Raw genomic sequence first — 14,567 nt, 5'->3', positions numbered from 1 at the left:
GCAATGCACACGTTTGATACCATTCCTCATTTCATTCCATGCATTACAATGAGCCCTTCTTCTTCCGATTTCTACCTCCACCAGCCTCCACTGGATCCACCCATAGTGCCTCTGAGTAAAAACTAGGCCAAGGGCCTCCATACAGTATGTCTCTCATAGGGCTGTAGCAGGGTGAAATTACACACCCCACACTGTAGAAATTCTCCTTGTCCTACATTCTTTTCCCCAAATGCCTCTGTTAACCATATAGGCTATCCTATGATTTAGTCATTAGCCACATCCCAACATAACCATTACTGTGTGTATGAATTCATAATACACATCCCATTACCAGTTATATCAAAACCACTGCAATTTGTACTAAAACTTGCAATTTGTGCCTCCTCCTCTTTGCACTGCTTGATGTGACTTGCTTGTTGGTTTTGGAGGCCTGTTCGCTGACAAAATATACCAAGCTTTCATATTTATATTTGGTTTCCATTTATTTAACAAGTGAAATTGTTCTGTATCTGCCTACCTGACAGATACTCTTCTGTTGGTGCCAGTGTTCTGAACAAATTCTCTTGACTTGTGTTGCCAGTTTTGGCGAGGGGGAGAGTCATGCCTAACGCTGGGGTGTAGGACCTTAAAAGATAGGCAGGCTGGCACACTGTAGGTGTGCCATTAAAATGATTAACCCAGTGCTAACACAGGAATGTTAGTCACACAGGGGAGGAGTTGGTAGACAGTCTGTCCTGCATCATGACTGCATTCCATTCAATCAGTCCCGTATGAGTTGTGTCTCTCACACAGTTGCAGTGAGGCCTCCTCCTCTCGCTGTAGGCCAGGGTGCAGGAACAAGCCCTGGCTGATTCACACAATAGGCAACATCCTCTGCAGCAGGAACATGACTTGTGGGTGATGATGAAGCGGTGAATCGACAGGAATCATGCACCCAAACATCTGCGTCACCCTGAGAACTGGCGCAGCCATACAAATTAGTTAAATACACTCAACATCAATAAAAGAGAGACAGGTGAGGGGGGGTTTCCTCAGGCATGCCATCTTTCTGAAACCATAATAGAGCCAAAAGCGATGAGGACAAGAGAAAGGTAAAACAAGAGGGTGTGGAGTGAAGTGCAACCACATTCAGCCACAAACCCACTTTCCACAGGCTTCATACAAGAGTACCTGTGGAGAGGACCAATGTAATTACCTTGTAATAAGCTAGCAATTGCTTTTATTTACTTTGGATTGATTTAACACCTAAAGACAGGATGTACAAGACAGGATGAGAGGAAGAAAGAGAGAGAGCGAGAGAGAGAGAGAGAGAGAGAGAAAGGAAGACTAGATATGAGACAGAAGACTTAGGAACACATTCCCTCCCGCAGGGGCCCAGCGCAGAGGATTGAGTTTCAGCCGTTTACCAACAAAGCAGCTGTGGAGGAAGCCTTGTGCCCCTCACAATAACACTGTAGCACCTGGCCACCCCCACACAGGAAACGTGAGGTCACTTCCCCAGATTCAGAACTCACAGACACACTCCGGCTGCCAGGCACGTGCCCCCACAGACTATTAAAGGGTGCCTGCCTAAGAGACATTGGGGGAAATTAGGGTTGGGGGTCTAAGGAGGATATGCATAAAGGAAGGCTTGCTTCTGAGGTAATGATTGACAGTTCCTTGAACTGGACCACTTGTTTGATGCTCTGAGAAATATAAACATTGTATAGCCTACTGACAGGGTAATTATCACATCTGTCTTAGAGTGACGTCCATCCTTACCAATATCCTCAGGCTCAGTGCTGTTTCTCTCTAATATGTGAGAAGCGTCCAGTACCGGTCAGAGACAACCAAACAAATAGGAGCAGACAGCAAAAAGTAACAGGTTCCAGCACCCCGTCAACAGAATGAGTTGGAGAAAGAGACAAGCCTGTCACTCCATGAAAACTCCAGCTCCTAACCACCTGCAACCACTTGACTATGTGTGGCTTCACAATCGTCAATGGCCAGGGATGCCAAAGACGGCAGCCACCCACTACCAGTCCAACTCATTAAGGTCACACAGAAGTTTAATGTTGGCACTGGCCCAACACCCTGGCAAGGCTAACCTTCAGAAAACACAGAGACCTCCAAAGAATGCGACCGTGGTCAAGGCTGGCTGGAGTCGTGCCGCTCGAACGCCACAGAGAACGAGAGCAAGGGGAGAAAAAGGCAAACAAATACATTATATACCCCATAAGCTCTGTCAAGGCAGGAATTCCAGACACTAAATATTACAAAAGGGATGACGGCTTTTGGCTTTCATTGGTCTCTTTTGCTCATTACAGTGAGAAACAGTCAGTGTAAAAATAACAGGCTGGTCTTGTTGGCACAGCAGGACACCTCAGACACCCTGCTCTTCATGGTAAGAAGTTCCGTTCTGCCAGTAAGAAGAAAAAATGCTATTTCTGTTGTTCCAGAGCTGAGGAGAGCACACAGCCTTTGTCTACCACGACTACTATTCATGTACTGCACCGCATCATCATCACTGACCATGTGAGGGCATTGAAAGGAAACAGCGAAGCATTTGTTTCCAAATCAATCTTGATCATTCTAATCTAATTTCAATCAAATTAGACTGTATCAAAAAAATAAATAATGTTTACAACCTACACACAAAGAATAACATATCTTGTTTGATCTCAATACAATCTGATTTGTGAGATTAAATTAGATTGAAATTAGATTGTGCACCGGCTACATTGGATCAATGGTGCCATACCCGGAGGGCGATCTCTTTCTGAAGAGTTCATCAAACCTCTGACACCGAAGAGAGAGAGGTTAAGCTGGGCCAACACAGCTATTTCAATGGCATGATTTCGTTTTCCAGTGACGCTATGTGTTCTCCCTCCCTCCTTTAAAGGGTTTTACATGAGACAGCAAAGGAAAAAGAGCCACAGGTGAGACAGCCGAATGACCCGCATAAATCAGTCTTCTACTGTGCACATACATAAGTGTCATGTATTCATATTTAAATAGTGACTATGCCCACACAAACTCAAACACAGACCCACCCATCTCAAACACATTGCCACATCCCTGTTTCCCTATTGAGAACTACTCAGCCGTGTGGACTTTGACCACTAAGGCAACTATAGTCCACTCAGCTGGCTACCCACGCCCGTGCCAGGATGCCTAAGACATGCCTCAGACATGTCTCTGGGTTAGATGTCAAGAGAGAGAAAGGTGGTAAGGCTTACATCCTACAAGTAGACCCCCTCCCTCTGTCTCTATACTCGCTCCAACTCATCTCCCCGTCATGGCTCCCTCTGTCTTCTCCTCCTGTTCTCTGTGTGTAATTACTGAGGTGCTAAGTGTCAAGAATTTTCATATTTTCCCCCAGCGTAACTGGAGCACGATCACGGTTAGTGCAAAGCCTGGTGGGACAGGGAGACTCTCCAATTTGCTCTATTGTGTCATACCCTATCATTGAAGTTATTGGTTGAAAATGTGTTTTAACAATGACTCATTGCTATCTATTCTCAAAGGGTGTATCATGGAGAAATCAGTGGACACCATAAAAGTACTAGATTTTAGGTAACCTCTACAGCTATCTAGATAGAGACATACTGTATGGGGACAATGCAATAGGCCTAACAGACTAATTCAGAGGCATGGGTGGGAGCAATTGGCATCTGATAGTGTGAAGTTGTGAACCGTAGACACTTAATTTGAGATTATCCACTCAAAAGTGAACTCTCTTTCGGGCTTTTAGGCTTGACATAAGGCAACAAAAGCCTACCTCCTTTTATGTCAATACTTCAAAAAAAGCAATTGTGCTTATTCTCATTTTCCAATTGCACTCAAGTTAGGCTACTTTGTGTCATATCAGTGTCATTGACCCAACTGATGAACAGTATCCTCGAACTGTCTTCAAAGTTTAGCACACATTCCAAACCCATTGATTATTTGTCCTTCATTCATTTCAGAATCTAGCTTATCTTCCACACGGGAACTCTTTATCATTCTAACTTTCCATAGGCTACTGAAAAGTTAAATGCAAAAACAGTTCGATGAATTGTAATTTTACTATAAACATTTAACAGTAAATCGCTTATAGTAATTGTGGTTCAAATAAATCACTGTGCAACGAAATAGAAACGTTTTTGTACTTCATTCCTCATTGTGAATATTGAGAGACAATGTCTCTTGTGACCCAGTTATGTCACTTGATAGATAAAAAGGTGATGTTGCACTTACCCGTCGTTATATCTGCAGTTGAATGCACCTTTGCAACTTGACAATCGAAGCCCTTCACCTCGCACGCTCTATCACCAGACATTCAAACGACGAGGATCGTAGCCGGTCTGCCGGACGCTACTCCAGTGGCAGATGAACGTCGCTTCTTGTTCAACTTTACCGTTCTTTTTCACTGTACTCAAACCTCTAGCATTGACGAAGAGTGATACAGCCTACCGGCTCACTGCGGTTCTATACTACTGAGGAAGTTAGTGGTGAGTCACAAGATCCCGCCCCGATAGAGAGAGAGAGAAAAAAAAACCTTCCCGACCCAACTTCAAACCATCGGACAGTGCTTCGGTCATGAACGAGTCGCCGCCAGCAAGAGACAGCATTCTCACCTGTCACCTGACAAAGGATATCAATGGACAGACTGTAGTATAGTTGACGGTGATAATGGTTGTGTTTGTTGAAGATAAAGAGTTCTCACACCTTGATAAGAACAGTTGGGGCTTGTGAAGTTATGATTTTCAAGGTTAGATAAACGTGTGGTTGGCCAAATTATTTTGGAATGTTTAGGCTACCTGAAACAACATTGAGGAAAAGTACATTGTCTCTAGTTGTAGACTTGAAATGCCTTTCAAATTTAAATCCGTCAGTATGTGAATGTAAACCTGTATTTACAGTGTGCCTGTTGATACTGCAGCAACTTTAGGGGGTAGCCACAGCAGGATTTGAACCCACGACCCTGCATCACGTCAATCCAGCACCTAAACTAAGCCATTCCGCCAAGGTGTCCAAACCTCTTAAGGGTGTCACTGGAGGACGCTACTCCACTCCCCTCTTTTGAAAAGTACCCCCAAATGTAATGATCTCCCCCACTTGTGACACCAGTGCAGCTGAGTTTTGGGGTCGGTGTATATGACATACTGTATTTACAGACAGCTGCCAGTACACCAATAGGCCGTTTTGCCTGCCAATTCTTCACTCCCATCTGTTCATTCTCCCATCCCAGGCATGATCTAGCAAGCACTCTTTGCCCTGGTATGCGTAATCAAGCCTCTCTTCCTTTTAGCACAATTTGTCCAGTATGCTTCCCTCCTCTTTTGACTCGTCTTATCTTGACAATGAGTCAGCAAGAGGGAGCGAACATCAACAGCTGCTGTTTGTCTCTGGGGAAGAAATCCAATACCCGATCACCTGGGATAAAGGTTCAAGATTCTTTATTCGTCACGTGCGTATACAAGTGTTACAGTGAAATGCAAAAGTGACAGTGCCACAGAGTAGTGCAACAATAGGTTTTAAAATAGAATAAAATAAAATAAAATAGAAGTAATACAAAATAAAGAATATAAATAAAGAATAGAGTGGAAGGCGACTAGACGTTAATCAGCAAGCAGCCTTGAGCCTGTGGAACACAATGTTGACACAAGCACCGCCCAACACCATGGTGTTATTCTGAAGTGGTGCCTTTTGATCATGACATCTCACTCAGAAAACACACAAATGCCTCGGTCGCCATTTGTCATGGCTATGCATACAGTCCAGATTTCACACACACCTGGGCAAGAGTGTAGAGGCAGTTCACTTATGCTTATTTGTGGAAAAGATGTACCTGAAAAGTCTGTGGTTTGCAAAAGGAGCATTTAAAAAGGAATAGTTTTGAGTGCTACTTTTGGTGAGGGTCATAAGAAACTTTTAAAAGGAGATAGTTTTGAGTGTTGCATCAGAAGCATGAAAGTACACACTGGTAGATCACAAAACTAGACACAGTAGTTGATGAGTATTTTTAAAAGCATATTTCAAACACTTGGTGGAAATCTTGACATATAAGCCTTGAAACTTGATTTAAAAAAAACATAATCCTGCTGAAGAAAAGCCTTCATTGGATTTCCCTAAAGTAATTGCATTCAATGATAGAACTTGCTTTGAGGAAAACTTGGCATGGGTTTTTACTCTCCTCATGGAAAATAAATAAATTGTGTTACAAAAATGTGGGTTGTTTAACATATCTCCAGGCATGTGAGTCTCCTCATCGTTACAAGGCAGGACAATTGGAAGAGTGTGGTCTTTGATACTGTCCCGACCCCTCCCACTCTCCTCACTCCCCTAATTATAAATTCTAATTTTACACACTGAGGCGTAGGCTTGTCGGGCCTGCACAACAAATTAGAGGATAGAAGCCGCTCTATTCATCATGGGAGAAATAGCGTGATGAGGCCTTGACTGGTCTCTTCTTCCCAGAGGAGCTGAGATCCATACAGTATCCCTGACACAGAACATCCCTCTGTCTCAGCTCTGGAAAACAAGCATAGAGGTTAATAGAAGCCCACCAGGATTAAGAGGACAGAGCATGTGATGTTCCCTAATGTTAATTCTGTTTGGAAATGTACACATGTACAGTGATGAGCAACACACACAAAAAAATATGCTGGCTGATCTACGCTGCTCATGTGATTACTTTCACATGTGACTCGTAGAGTCAGGAGGATATTTTTTGGAGCAGGGTTAGGTTTGAAACTTACAGTCTGACTTGATCAGGTGACTTTCACGTTGTGTTTAATGAAATACATTTATAGATGACTCATCAAACGTGTGCTGCTGTGGTTTCATGAGCTAGGGTAGATGTCTATAATAGACATCATTGTAGATTTGCATGTACTTTGCATTACATGCAAATTGTACATGCAATGCAATCTACTATATACATCTACCCTAGCTCATGATACACATACAGTACATACATGAGAAGAGTATGAGGAACTGGAGCCTTAGATCTGCTGTAGGCCTAAATGTACACTCACTGAACACTTTATTAGGAACACTTGGACACCTTCTCATGGTAGAGCTGGTGTAATGGTGTGGGGAATGTTTTCTTGGCACACTTTGTTATTACCCGTTATTACCAATCAATCATCGCTTGAATGCCACAGCCTATTTGAGTATTGTTGCTGACCATGTGCATCCCTTCATGGCCACAATTTACCCATCTTCTGATGGCTACTTCCAGCATGATAATGCACCATGTCACAAAGCAAAAGTCGTCTCAAACTGGTTTCATGAACATGACAATGAGTTCAATGTTCTTCAGTGGCCTTCCCAGTCACCGGATCTGAATCCAATAGAACACCTTTGGGATGTGGTAGAACGGGAGATTCACCTGAAAAATCTGCAGGAATTGTGTGATGCAATCATGTCATCATGGACCAGAATCTCAAAGGAATGTTTCCAAAAGCTTGTGGAATCAATGCCACGAAGAATTGAGGCTGCCAGTATTAGTATAGTGTTCCTAATAAAGTGTTCGGTGAGTGTATTTTCCATAATAAGAAAATGGGTGCCAAAATGGGGCATCATTTAAGTTGCTTAAGAAGCACTCTGCTTGTCCGAACCCCCATCTCCCCCTCACCCAACCTCACCACTCTGTGAGTCTCTATAATAAAAACAGGTATTCCTGTAATATACACCACAAACTCAAGCAGAGAAAATAAGCACCAGGCTTGCACTTAATTGTCGACGATTTACGTTTTACAGGAATTTGAGTGGGGGGTGAGAATCCCATGTACTGCTGCTGGCTCTCGAGGGAACAGAGGGAGAGACTGGGAGGTAGAACGTGGGACGCTGTCTCCCACCACCAGGCTGGAGTTCTAAATGTTTTGGATGCAGTTGGGGGACTAGGGGGAGGAGCTCCTGCAGAGAACCTAGTTGATGGGGTCGGCCTGCTGCAGTGGAGCCCCAGCCATGGTCAAGGGAGACATACCAGAGTCCTGAGCTCAGCCAGTGTCCAGCAGGATTATGTCACCGGTGTTATTTTTACAGGGTCATATTAAAAAGCAAACAGCACATAGATCTGCCACACAAGGGCATTCCTCTTTCCCTGACCTCTAACGAACTCTTAACCTCATGTCCTCCCACTCTAGCATCTGCCTGTTATGAATCACTGACTCCCAATGTACTATTTACCCCTTACAGTCCCTCAACAGGCATTTTCCTATAATGATGATGATGGTGAATAATCATAGGAATTAGGCCGTAGTGTAGATGCCGGTAATTTAGAATGCAGACAAATTTAACCCATAAATCCTGACTACTGTCTGTGTTTTGGTAATTAAACTCATGTTAGTAGGGAGTTATGACATGGCCGCAGGGCCTCTAGGATCAGGGTCATTAGACATCAGACTGATAAACAAGTCGGTGACATAATGTGGAAACAGTGATCCCATTCAGGGTTTCATCACCCGCAGAACATTCTGCATGCTGGGCAAATCTCACACATATGAAACAAATTCTTTGTGGTCATGGGGGATAGTAAGCCCTAGAAAGAAAGAGCTGGCTAATGGAATATCGCTCTTCCTCCTTGGGCTTTTTTCCCTCCACATTCCCAAAGAGTAGGGGAGTCTGGGTGAGATTAGGGACCTGGTGCCACTGTGGCTTTGTCTTGTCCCTCGTCGGAATACTGCATCAGGAAGTGGATAGAGCCGTGTTCCCCAAGGGAGGGTAGTGACCCCCTTATCCTCCCCACAGCAAACTGTGACCATGAAACCACTTCACTGAAAATAACATGCCTGTCTTTACATGTGACAGGGCCCTACAGTACATGAATTGTATCTATACACATAACAATAACTCTGTGTGTGCAAGAGAGATGGGGTCCTATGTGTTATTTCTAACATGGTCCTGTTTTTGCTCCATGCTCCACATGTTTGACACATTAAAGGACCTTTTTTCCAAATTGTCCATGTTATGGCCCGGAAACCCAGCTGGAGAAACGTGGGAGTGAGGTGGAGAGAAATCGGTGAGATCTACTTAGGTGTCCACCATCAGAGACATTTGTTATTAATGTTTGTCACAAAGGACATTTGAAACCGCCTAGCCTGGAGATGATGAATCAAAATGGAGGTCTGGGCCCCAGCAGGAATCCATGTTGGACAAAACACAAACGTATTATCTGTTAGTGTTAACCAACCCTTTGCCAAATGCAGGCCTTCATGACAGCAACCACAGTAATTCCGTGCAGCAACACAGAGGCCAAGATGTACAGTACAATCTTAATAACGCAGTGACCCGCGTCTTATGGATCTTTTCCTTGTTCCATGACTGGCCTTGTGCAGCATGAGATGATGGGACAGTCAAGGAGGATCCCCTTCACGCAACCGATTAAAGGTCATGTAAAGATAATGTGATGGTGTGTCTTTGATATTGGAGTAAATCTGCATTAAAGTGAGCCAGATTGATTTATTAGGTTTTCAGTAAAACCTTTTATCTGTAAGGGACGAACTGGGATAGCCTGTTTTTCTCCATCGTTTGGAAATAATGTAACTGTAAACAAACACTGTGTCGCTTCAAACATTGTTACAACTATAATTTTGATGGTCAGTCCTTGCATCCATAGCTCCATATCTGAATTTTGAGACTGGTTTAATTTCTCTAGCACCAATTGTATTTGTTGTTGTTTGAATCCCAGATTGCCCCTTTAAGAGATGTTGAACTGCTTAATGGGTTAACTTCTCACAAATACAATTACTAGTCCCATGACTATACAGCATTAGCAATAACATTATAGTAATGCTATTATACATTATATTAGAAATGCTATTATAAATGTTATATTTTATTTGTATCAAAGATGGATTTATTTAGGGTAACCTGACTGAGACTAGAGTCTCCTTTACAGAATGGTCTTGATTTACATAGATTAAAGTACAAATAAATGTACAATACAAGAACCAATTACAAACAATAAAACACAACAGTTTACATGAACATACTAACCACACCTACAAACCTCCCTAAACAGATCCTTCGCTAAAAACTTGGAATTACCTACAGGTACCAGAGTGTCCAGTTTTAACGCATTATGTAGGTCATTCCATGTTCTAGGAGCACAGTGACCAAAAGTTTTCCCCAATTCCATAGAAGAATGTAATATGTCTTAGATAGATAGAGACATAGATAGATAGATAGATAGATAGATAGATAGATAGATAGATAGATAGATAGATAGATAGATAGATAGATAGATAGATTGGTCCTTTATTGATCCCAGAGGGGAAATTAAGGCATTAAAGCAGCTCACATCACAAACAACAACAAAATAAAGTGACAATAGAATAATAAAATAAAATAGACATCTGAAACATTATATACAGTAAGAACAAGTCCAGTATGATTTAACATCCCCCAACCTGATTCTGAGCACCCCGATTGAGCCAGCCAGAGGAGGAGTTGTACAGTCTTATTGTGGCAGGCAGAAAAGATCTCCTATAGCGCTCCTTAGTGCAACGTAGTTGTAATAATCTGTTGCTAAAGGAGCTTCTCTGCTCTGCCAGTGTCATGTAGGGGATGGGAGAGATTGTCCATGATGGCCAGGAGTTTGCTCATCCTCCTATTGGCCACCTCCTCCACAGTGTCCAGGGTGACCCCGAGGACAGAATCAGCTATCCTAATAAGCTTTCCTTATGGATGCAATGATGAGTATTACAAGTATTTTATCACCAGTGATAAAGCGAATACCGTATAACACAAGACCCACACAAAGCCTAGCAGTGCCTCGAAACCCCTTCTGTACCTGTATTACGTTACCACAGCACCGTCACTTAAAAATAAATTGGCAAACTAGGTAGGCCTACCAGGACACATGTGAAGGGCCTGTCTGTAACTGTCAAAATGTGATCAATATTGCCATCTGCTGGTTATTGCAAATGTTGCAACTTGGTCTTTATTTCCTGTTGTGGTCAATTCCAATTTATCCAAATAATATAGGCATACCTGAATGTATATTTATATGTATCATCTTGAATAAAAAAAAAAGAAAGATACATCATAATTATAAATAGGTGGACAGAGCTGACGGAGAAGAAGTTGCGAATCTGCTGCCAGAAATCAAGTCTGCGCTGAGACTTCGATAGGCTCCTCCTAAAGTTACCCACGTGTCAAAGCACAGGAAGCATCTGGGCCAGGAGAGTCGTTTCTGTCATGTGTGTGCGTGTTGCCAGTGTATGCATTTACATTTAAAACCAACAACTACCGTAGCAGCTAAACTTTTATTTTTACTTCATAAGTTATCTCCAGTTTTCAAGCATGTCTTCGTTTAGAAAAGCCCTGAAGTCACAACAACGAAACCACAAAGAAAGATCCCAGGTGAGTGGCACAGACATAGCTAGCTCAGCTAGTAAAGCTAGCTTGATCACTTTGAGAAACAGCTACTGTACACCATTTTAAGAATCAGCCTTATCTGACTTATTACCAAGCATTATTGTGTTAATGTGTCAGCTACTGTGTTACGTTATCTTGCAAGCTGAGCTCTGAATGATCTGTGTTGTGCCATACAGCCTGGTTTCAGGAATCATTTGGGATTTCTGGAGAAGAAGAAGGATTACAAACTTCGTGCAGAGTAAGTAGCTTGCTATGACCGACACTATCTTGGACGATAAAGATTGTTGATTCGCTTCACATGTCTGCATTATCACCAAGTTGTGATGTACGCTAACCGTCGAATTCACAGTATGTATGACCACTAAAACAGTTAATTTCAGTGAAATTAACACCCCTGCTGCAAACAGTGCTTTTCAGATGAAACTGATATTGATATTTCAACTTTGTTTTGGACATTTTCAGTGACTTCCATAAGAAGCAGAACACCCTTGCTGCACTGCGTAAGAAAGCCTTGGACAAGAACCCTGATGAGTTCTACTTCAAGATGATCAACTCTCAGCTGAAGGTGACTCATTGGTCCATGGGGTTGACTTTTATATTGAAATGTCATGTTTCTAAATGATGGTATGTAGGAGAAATGTGATTGAGTTGATTTGGGATCACACATTACAATTCCTCCATCTTGTCCTGTTGTTGTGTGAAAGGATGGAGTGCATGTGGCAAATAAGGGCAAAGGAGAGGAGGAGACCACAGATGAACAGAGGAAGGTGATGAGAACACAGGACATCAAATATGTGGAAATGAAGAGGGTTTCAGAAGTCAAGGTAAGTGGTTCAGATAGCTGCTATATGAGGCGCCTCTCACTGGAATGACCTGTTCAGTTCTGGCCATTCACCCTCAGCTTTATTAATGAATGACTCAATTATCAGTGCTTCAATGATACAAGCCATTACAAGCAGGAGCCTCTGCAAAGCAATGTGATCATCTGCACTGTTTGATTTGATGTATACCATAAACTGCCTTGGAGTGAAAGATGCAGACTCAGTTGTTTGTTGAACTTGCTTTCTCAGTTCACTTTCTGGAATGTGTAGCTAGTGGTAAACACACAGTAGTGAAGGTGTAAATGTTTTTTTTGTTTTTTTTATTGCCCACAGAAAATTGAGAGGTTGAAATCGGAGCTCCATCTTCTGGATGCTGACAGCAAACAGAAAAACAAGCACACCTTCTACATGGACTCAAAGAAAGAAGGTAGAGGAATGTGGTGATAAAGACATTTTGTCAGTGTTTGTTGTCTAATGTTAAGTTGCCTTGAGCTCTATTTCCTGTGTTGAATATTGTCGGCCATTACTAGCTCCCACTTTTACCATGCAAACACATTTGGTTTTCAAGGGATTATACTGTTTGAGGTTGCATCAAGGTTTGTGGACTTGCTCTGAAGTTGTCCTGAAAATGACAGATCTTGCTCTTGATTTGTGTCCTGTTAGTGGAGGCCTTTGACCTGGCCACCCACCTGAACACCGCCCCTCAGCTGGTGGACAGAGTGTACAACAGGCCCACCCTCCACACGCTGGAGACCAAAAGCATCCAGGGGGCTGTCGAGCCTCGCGTTATTAAGGTCAGAGAAATATACAATTCATCACTTTCTAGGTAGGAAGGACATGAGACGGACACTTCCTTCCTTATTGATCACATGGCAGCATCACTGCTGCTTCAAGCCAAAGAGTTATGGATTGATGATGGGTTGTATAGGTGATGAAATGTATACTACACCAGAACACACTACCCCTGTGTTATCCAAATGGCCGCCTGCTCCTCTGCAGTGGCTCTCATCTGAAGCCATTGTGGGGTGTACTATAAGTTCAAACAATCTCACTTTTCCAGTGTATGATAATGATATGGATTTTGTTATAGCCGCTGAGATGTGGTTATTCAGTTTCGATCGACTTCAATTACGTGTCGTGATGGATGCTTGTATGTTCGCCCCCACTTGTAGAAGTTGGCTAAGCAAAGGACGCACCAGTATAAGATCCTGTCCCAGAGGATCGACAGGGAGAAGAAGATGTACGTCATTGGCCAGAAGATCCAGACCCGCAAGGACTTGCAGGTGAGAAAAAGACAACTGAGGTCCCAAAAAGGCTGAGCAGGTCCTAAAACGCTCTGACTTGGGCTCATAGATTTGGATGAACTCCTGGGATTTTTATTGTAGGGGTGTTTTTAGGGGTTTTGTATAAACCTGAAGGCAAATTGACGCCCTCTGGTGTTCAAAACATATTCTGTCATGTTCCGTCCGTTCTGATTCATTGTCCCAAAGAGTTCCTTCATGTGAAAAATCAAGTTATTTGAATGGGATATTTGCTGTCATTTAATAGCCTGACTGTTGTGGTTTTGTGTGTCTTCACTCGGCCCAGGATAAGGCCAAGAAGGTGAAGGTGAAGAAGGAAACAGTCAACGCCGCGGCCGTCTACCAGTTTGAGACCAAGAGGAAGCGCTGAGGGTAGCGGCCCCTACGCACAGGAAACGCACCATCGGCCTGCCACCTCTATGGCTTGTCACACAATGGCTTGTCACAATGCCTTCCACTCACCCTTGGACAATAAAATGGCCTGTTTCTACTCCCTGCCAAGGCTGGCGGTGGCCATGGACAGGGGTGGGCTCAGCCCACCCAAACGTGCGTCTTGCCCCGGTGGTGGCTATGGGCGGGGGTGGGCTCAGCCTACCCAAACGTGCGTCTTGCCCACCCAATGAACCGGCCTTGCTACCGCCCACCCACCCCCCCTGCCCCGCCCATCCAAGGTGTTGGTTCTGGCTTGCTCCCTGCCCAACTTTGATGATTGTGAACGAGTTGATATGGACATGGATTACATTCTCCCCAACTGTTGTTGCAACATATAGTGTTTTTGTACATATTTATCAAATATCAAATGATTGTTGTATGAATAAATAGTTTTGAGACACATCTCCGAAACTGCAATCAGTTATTTCATACAGTACATCTCATGTTATGGAAGGGGAATGTTTTTGATAAACATTTATTTTTTTTAACCAATAGATGGCACTAGTGTACTGCAATTTGAATCAGGGAAAAGGGCCGATGGCAGATTGGAAATGAAAAATACTCTGGAGCACATTGGCACTGCACTTGCCCACTTTTCTTTCACTTCTAGACTCAAGGTTATTTATGTTTTTATCTACATAGTCAGATGTATTTAAAACATTGC

At 43.0% G+C, this 14,567-nt stretch overlaps 2 protein-coding genes across 2 annotated transcripts in view; one reads left to right on the top strand and one right to left on the bottom strand.

The window, feature by feature from the left end:
• fhl3a (four and a half LIM domains 3a) overlaps positions 1–4,347 on the bottom strand; it is a 28,625-nt gene extending 24,278 nt beyond the window's left edge. Inside the window, exon 1 of the mRNA XM_083679536.1 lies at positions 4,219–4,347. Coding sequence (XP_083535662.1) covers positions 4,219–4,300 — 82 coding nt within the window. The 5' untranslated portion in view covers positions 4,301–4,347. The remainder of the gene's footprint in view (positions 1–4,218) is intronic.
• Positions 4,348–11,177: 6,830 nt separating this feature from the next.
• Positions 11,178–14,305, top strand: utp11 (UTP11 small subunit processome component). The gene is made up of 8 exons (XM_083679538.1): positions 11,178–11,334; positions 11,526–11,587; positions 11,812–11,914; positions 12,054–12,173; positions 12,504–12,597; positions 12,834–12,964; positions 13,343–13,453; positions 13,758–14,305. Exons 1-8 carry the CDS (start codon positions 11,275–11,277, stop codon positions 13,839–13,841), a joined length of 765 nt encoding a protein of 254 aa, XP_083535664.1. The 5' UTR covers positions 11,178–11,274; the 3' UTR covers positions 13,842–14,305.
• The last annotated feature ends 262 nt before the right edge of the window (positions 14,306–14,567 follow it).

Source organism: Argentina silus, assembly GCF_951799395.1.
Source record: "Argentina silus genome assembly, chromosome: 10".
Classification (NCBI taxonomy): Eukaryota; Metazoa; Chordata; class Actinopteri; order Argentiniformes; family Argentinidae; genus Argentina; species Argentina silus.
This window is presented reverse-complemented; position numbering and strand designations above follow the sequence as displayed.

Bases quoted from the DNA above. Each gene is read 5' to 3' on its own strand.
- utp11 (XM_083679538.1), top strand. From the start codon at position 11,275: ATGTCTTCGTTTAGAAAAGCCCTGAAGTCACAACAACGAAACCACAAA. The intron at 12,598-12,833 runs GTAGAGGAATGT...GTGTCCTGTTAG, and splicing joins CATGGACTCAAAGAAAGAAG to TGGAGGCCTTTGACCTGGCC. The intron at 12,965-13,342 runs GTCAGAGAAATA...CCCCACTTGTAG, and splicing joins TCGAGCCTCGCGTTATTAAG to AAGTTGGCTAAGCAAAGGAC.